This window comes from Quercus robur, chromosome 1 (assembly GCF_932294415.1).
Source record: "Quercus robur chromosome 1, dhQueRobu3.1, whole genome shotgun sequence".
Lineage (NCBI taxonomy): Eukaryota > Viridiplantae > Streptophyta > Magnoliopsida > Fagales > Fagaceae > Quercus > Quercus robur.
Window position 1 is genome coordinate 51,080,559 of NC_065534.1, and position 6,851 is coordinate 51,087,409.

Below are 6,851 nucleotides of genomic sequence, written 5' to 3' on the forward strand. Positions count from 1 at the left end.
GGAACCATTCCGGATCGCGCTCGTTAGTGCACAAACTGGTACGAGCTGGGTATTATTGGCCAACCATGCAGAAGGATGCCGAGTCATACGTTAAAAGCTGCGACAAATGCCAAAGGTTCAGCAATTTCATCGGGCAACCAGCGGAGGAGCTAACCCCTATAACGGCTCCATGGCCGTTCGCTCAGTGGGGACTAGATATCATGGGACCTTTCCCAACGGCGGTAAGGCAGCTGAAGTTCTTGGTAGTGGGTATCGACTACTTCACAAAGTGGGTAGAGGCGGAAGCCTTGGCCACCATTACAGAAAAGAACATTAGAAGCTTTGTCTGGCGGAGCATCGTATGTAGGTTCGGTATTCCTAGAGCTCTTGTCTCAGATAACGGGAGGCAGTTCGACAACGGCCACTTCCGGGATTTCTGCACACAGCTAGGAATAAAAAACCACTACTCATCACCCGCCCATCCTCAGGCTAACGGTCAGGTTGAGGTCACGAACCGATCCCTGCTAAAGATTATCAAGACTCGGCTCGAGGGGGCGAAGGGCATATGGCCAGAAGAATTGCCGAGCATACTGTGGGCATATAGGACAACGGTGAGGACTCCGACAGGAGAGACACCATTTCGACTGACATACGGGAGCGAGGCAGTCATCCCAGCAGAAATTGGGCTCACAAGCTACAGGGTTCACAACCACGACGAGGGTAGGAATGACGAATCCATGAGGCTACATCTGGACCTTATAGATGAGGTCAGGTCGGCAGCAGAGCAAAGGATCGCTAGATACCAGGATCGCATGTCCAGACATTTCAACTCCCGGGTCCGACAAAGAAACTTCCAAGTAGGAGACCTCGTACTCAGGAGGGTCATGGGTGCAACTAGAGACCCTACACAGGGAAAACTCGGCCCCAATTGGGAAGGACCTTATAGAGTTACGTCGTGGAAAAGGAAAGGAACATACCACCTGGAGACAACAGACGGAGAAAAGCTACTGCATCCGTGGAATGCCGAGCATTTGAGGAAATACTACCAATAATAGTGACACGACAACCAGTTTTTTCTTTTAAGACTTTTTGGCATTACTAGCTGTTCTTTTAACTGTTTAACTACTTTTGCTACAATCTTGTCGTGCCTTTTTAAGCCCGGGGGGGCAGGCACTTTTCCCTTACGCATTTCTATTAACTTTGATCTTTTACTTGGATGCCATTACAATTGCCCACAGAATAACACAAGTCCGCAAAATGGACGGTTGCAAAATAAAGTCCATAAGATGGACGGATCCTTCTAAAGGATGATCACTTGAAGTCCACAAGATGGACGGATATGCCTACGAGGATTATCACTTTCAACAAAGTGGACGGATCACTAAGGTGATGAAACATAAGTCCACAAAGTGGACGGATCACTAAGGTGATGAAATATAAGTCCACAAAGCGGACGGATCACTAAGGTGATGAAACATAAGTCCACAAAGTGGACGGATCACTAAGGTGATGAAATATAAGTCCACAAAGCGGACGGATCACTAAGGTGATAAACATAAGTCCACAAAGTGGACGGATCACTAAGGTGATGAAATACAAGTCCACAAAGCGGACGGATCACTAAGGTGATAAATTTAAGTCCACAAAGTGGACGGATCACTAAGGTGATGAAATATAAGTCCAAAAAGTGGACGGATCACTAAGGTGATGAATAAGGTGATGAAACATAAGTCCACAAAGTGGACGGATCACTAAGGTGATGAAATATGAGTCCACAAAGTGGACGGAACACTAAGGTGATGAAATATAAGTCCACAAAGTGGACGGATCACTAAGATGTTGAAATACATGAAATAAAGTGGACGGACAACTAACTACGTTAAAATTTTTTACAAGTCCATTAAATAGGCATTACATTTAAAAAGTGATGTACAACGTCACAAAGTGGACGGTTCCTCATAACGAACCTCACGGATGTAATTGCTCAATCAACACAAGATAACAAGTCTGCAATGCGGACGGAGTATCACAGATAAACAAATATTCTCGCAAAAATCCTTCCTCAAGAAGGAGGACGGAGCTTTAAACAGAGTACCAAACAATTATAAAAAGCATATGTGAACATTAAGCCAAAAGCCCCAAAGGCAAATGTTTAATACAATTAAAAAGGACGGATTGTCTTGAAATGTGAATAAAAAAAAAAAAAAAAAAAAAAAAAAAAAAAGAGAATTGACGGATTGTCCTCTAAATGAATTACATAGATGTTAGTCTTCCTTCTGTTCAGCAACTTGGACTTCCTTCGACGGGACGGACTCTCCGTCTCCTTGAGCAGCACCGTCGCCAAAGAGGTCCTCTGTATTTTCGGAGGCGACGGGGAGGGCAGAAGTCTGGGCTTGGTCCTCAAGTTTGACCATTGACAGATCTAGCTCTGGATAGGCCTTCTTGACTTGACGGAGAGAATCATCGAAGCCTTGAAGGAAGGAATCCGACAGCTCGCCCAAACAGGACTCCGAGCATCGGTACTCCTCGACGGCTACCTCTTTCACATGACGGATCTCTTCCTTGAGTTCTTTGATCTCCGCCTCTTTTTTCTCTATGGCCGTCAGCGCAGAGGCCGTCTTCTCCTCCAGCTCCTTCCTCGCCTTCTCAGAAAGCTCCAGCTTCTTCTCCATCTTGGACCTCCATTTATGAAGTTGTCCGAGCTCTTCCTCCGTCTGCTCCGCCTTCGCGCGCACCCGGTCCAAGGTACTCTCACGGTTGAGACACCGGTCCAGTAGACCCTTCATCATGACCAAGGACTGCGAATAGAAAAGAGACCGTCAAATAATGTAAATAACAACGAGAAAGAAAAATAAACTTATTCGACGGACATAACCAACCTGAGCGACGGCAAAGAGGCCCGTCTCCCCCATGGCCTCCGTCGAATGGTTTCCCAGATCTTCATAGTCTTCTGCCGTGATGATGGACGACAGCTTCTCCAAAGCATACTTGGAGTCATCACGGAGAAGGGAAGGAGGTCTCTCTTGCTTACTGTCTGGGGCCGTCATCAGTCCTTTACCCTTCCCCTGCTTCGCTGGGGTGACAGTCTTGTTACCCTCAGCCATTAAACCGACCACAGGTTCAAGAGAAACCTTTGGTTGCTTAAATGGACGGTCGGATTTTGATGTCAGTTTCCTCTTAGGGACTGAAGCCGGCACCTTGGGTACCTCCTCGCCGGATTCCTTCTTCTTGACGGCTTGGGATTTGATCAAAGCTCTCCTCTTTGCGTCATCCATCTCTGCAAATAATGACGGATGAAATTAAAACAAAGTAAGGCCAGGTAAACGGCAAAGTAAAGTTGACGGGCTTACGTCTATGAACTCGCTCGTCGTATCTAATTGCTTCTTGGGTGGGCTCAGGACCGTCACAGTACCAATGTATGGTCCTCGGGTTCACCAACTTAGCCCAAGTCCTTTCCTCCGGCGTAGTTTTCCTGCAAACCTTTTCAAGGAAACTAAACTCCTCGAGGCTGACTTGTGGGCGCCGTCTACCTGCAGAGAAAGATGGTCAAGATGTACACATAAAACTGGACGGATATGAAAAGCAGTACAAAATTAAGACGGATGCATACGTGTCTGATTTATCACCGCCCAAGTTGTGTCGACGGGCATGTACTCCGTCTCCCCTGGATGGTTCATCCATCTGTCACCCTCCAGGAAGAAGTACCGACTCTTCCAGTCTCTATTTGAGTCTGGGGTCTCAAAGATCACCTTCAACAAGGGGCTCCGACTAGCAAAACTATACATCCCCCTTGATCTAGAAATCTCGTCTGGACGGTAACAGTGAAGAAATTCACGGACCGTCAATTTCCTTTCCCCGTTTGACATTGCACCGTAAAGAATCTCCATGGCTATGAAGACCCTCCAGGCGTTAGGGGATATCTGGGTGACGGACAACCCCAGATACTGTAAGAGTTCCCTATGAAGTGTAGAAAGCGGGAATCGAAGTCCAGCCTTCAACGCCTGCTCGTACACTCCGACACCGTCTACCCCTTCATAGTAACACTTCTCCGACGCATATGGTAGACGGATGGAAACATAGTCTGGGATTTGGAAGTTGGTCCTGAAGGTGCTGAAGTGTTTCTCCCTGATGACGGATGTAAACCTATGCACCGTCCACTCTGGCAACATGATGAACTGCCTTAGTCCATCAGCACCTACAACGGATTCCAGTGCTTGATCCCCGTCGTCATCGGAACCCTCTATTTCAACTATCTCCACATCCTCATTTGTTGAGGATGAAGAGGAGGCAGACGGACTCCTATCTTCGCCGGGGCTCTCTTGGTCTTTATGACCGGACGGGTATACATCCTCGTTTTCCGTCCCATCACGAACCACCGACTGGTTACTTGACGCACTAGACATTTCCTACAATTGACAATGAAACCTAAGACCGACGGGTTTGAAAGTGTTGACGGGTATGGAAAGCCTAACAACAATGCGTGGACGGAAATGTAACTTGACTGTAGTAAATTAGAAGCACTTACCAAACTTATCAGAGGATAGGTGACGGTTGGTGTAATCAACAGATATTCGTCCTCGACGGATTACTCTGACAAGGTTGACGGCTTCGCTCTGACAAATGTTTTCTAAGTGAAAATTGAAAAATGAAAGAGTGAGGCGCCTTATATATATAGGAGGTGCACGGAAGACGAAGCGACGCTTCGATCCTATACAATGACCATTCAGAGAGTGACACGTGGCATGCTTAATAAATGCTGACAACCTGTCAATACGTACCAACAGATTTGTACCCGTCATGTAACCGTCAACTTGATGAATCTTACTATGACGGGTTGATCCATCTGGAACCGTCGTCCTATCTTGCCTGAATCCGTTATAAAATGACCGTCATACCCATACGTAAGGACCGTCACCCCATTGATCCTTTGACCCAAAAGGTGACGGACCATTGGGGTGAAGGGGGCAACTGAAGATGATAAAATATTGGGCCTGATGGGCTTACCTTAATGGGCCTGACGGATTGGGTCTCTTGGGCCTGCGTAAAGATGGTCCCAGCGTTGAAGGCCCATCACTGACTGACACAGTAAGGGCCCATGATCCAAAACGTCCATAGCCTAGAAAAACCCTAAGATCCGGAAATGAGAATCCTTGCTCACCACGCTTAGAAGAATTGGGAGCAGAGTCCCACATTGAAAAGATGTGGAAACCAAAAAGGAAAAGTCAACCCTTTATCACTATAAAAGGCCTAATACCCACAGAAATCGAGGTACGCTTTAATGAACCTTCTCTAACGCACTAAGTAAAAACAGAGGAATTCTAACTTGACCGTCGGAGAGCCTTTGGCCGGCACCACACCGGTGCTCTTTGAAGGATTCTTTCGATTGTTTCGTCGTGCAAGTTCGATTCGAGTCGCGAGTACGGTGTGACCCATTGGTGACAATTTTCGACGTCATCAATTTTGCAACTAGTTTATGTGCCACCTTCAACTTCAAGGAACAAAATCGTTCCGCCAAGCTTGTCAACCATGAAGATGTAAAACAAACGTAGCAAGAACATCGACAATGCCACTTATATCCGCAAACATGAATGAAATATTGTTACCAAACCCTAGGGTCTTGTTTACATGATTTCCTCCACGGATGTTCTACTTTCTTTGCAGCCTCATACACATCAACAAGGTCTTGGAACTTCTTGTCCACATTGTCGTTGCCACGAATTTTTCGTAACATATGCTCTCTCTCTCTCTCTCGTTTGTGTCTTGTGTTTTTGGGCGTTTGTTCTTGACGTGTTTAATCTGGATAAATGAGGTATATAAGTGATTTAATTAATCTATTAATGGCGTTAGTTGTTAGCCATTTTACTAAACATTAAGGAGATAAATGTCACAGCATAAATTACATTATAGTTCACTGTTTTAAAGGTACACCACATCGGTGGTTAATGATGTTAGTTTATTAGCCTTTTTATTAATTAAACATAGTGAGATAAATGCAACAAAATAAAATATATGATAGTTCGTTGTTTGAAATTTACTACGTATATCACATGGGTGGTATCTTTATTTTGCCCAAAAAACTATTCTTTTTAGGATTCTTCCCCAGAAATGACATATTAGAAGCAAAATGATACTGTTTGAATACTTTCATGTGTGTGTTTGTTTCTAAATAAATAAGTAAAATCTTCTCAAATAAATAAATAAATATGGGAAAACATGTCAGCCTTTATAATCATTTCCGAGGAAGAAGCACCTAATATTTTGCAAATTCTTTAACTGGCTTATTATAATTTTTTTTTTCTTTTTTTTACAAGATATAAATTCTACTATAACCTAATCTAAGTGTATATGTGTGTGAAACTTTCGTCTAAACACTTGAACTTTGATCCTTACCCTCCACACCCCATAAACACTTATACCTTGTAAGTGATTATCGCGCTAAGGACGTGCGGTGGTGGCTTATTATAATGTTATATAATCTAGATAAGCTCCTTCACTTATAATGCTATATATAATTACCATTTACTCGGTTCCCTTATTGTTGCTATATTTACGAGTGGAGACTAAGAGCTTGAGTTAAAAAAATTTATATAGAAAAAAGGGAAAAATTTTCTTATTGAAGAAATACGTAAATCTTAAAGGAAAACTCAAAACTTTAAGACATGTAGACAGAGAACACGAGCAAATTCTATAAAATGAAAATTTTTATTCAAAAATGTCAAGTTGATGGAAATTTGAAAAATGCTAGAGTTACAGACTTCTTTACCATTTCTATCACCTTTTGTATAAAAAAAAAAAAAACTTTATCTTTTCTTTTCTTTTTTTCTTTTTTTAATTATTATTATTATTCTTCTATTAAGCATCAGAACCAAAAT

General features: G+C 43.5%; 1 protein-coding gene across 1 annotated transcript; it reads right to left on the bottom strand.

Moving 5' to 3' along the window:
* Positions 1-2,243: 2,243 nt before the first annotated feature.
* Positions 2,244-3,083, bottom strand: LOC126712941 (uncharacterized). The gene is made up of 2 exons (XM_050412498.1): positions 2,859-3,083; positions 2,244-2,777 (listed from the first exon to the last, which is right to left on the bottom strand). Exons 1-2 carry the CDS (start codon positions 3,081-3,083, stop codon positions 2,244-2,246), a joined length of 759 nt encoding a protein of 252 aa, XP_050268455.1.
* Between the last annotated feature and the right edge of the window lie 3,768 nt (positions 3,084-6,851).

Coding starts and splice junctions, on each gene's coding strand:
- LOC126712941 (XM_050412498.1), bottom strand. CDS start 3,083: ATGGCTGAGGGTAACAAGACTGTCACCCCAGCGAAGCAGGGGAAGGGT. Junction 2,778..2,858: donor GCCTCTTTGCCGTCGCTCAG/GTTGGTTATGTC, acceptor TTCTATTCGCAG/TCCTTGGTCATGATGAAGGG.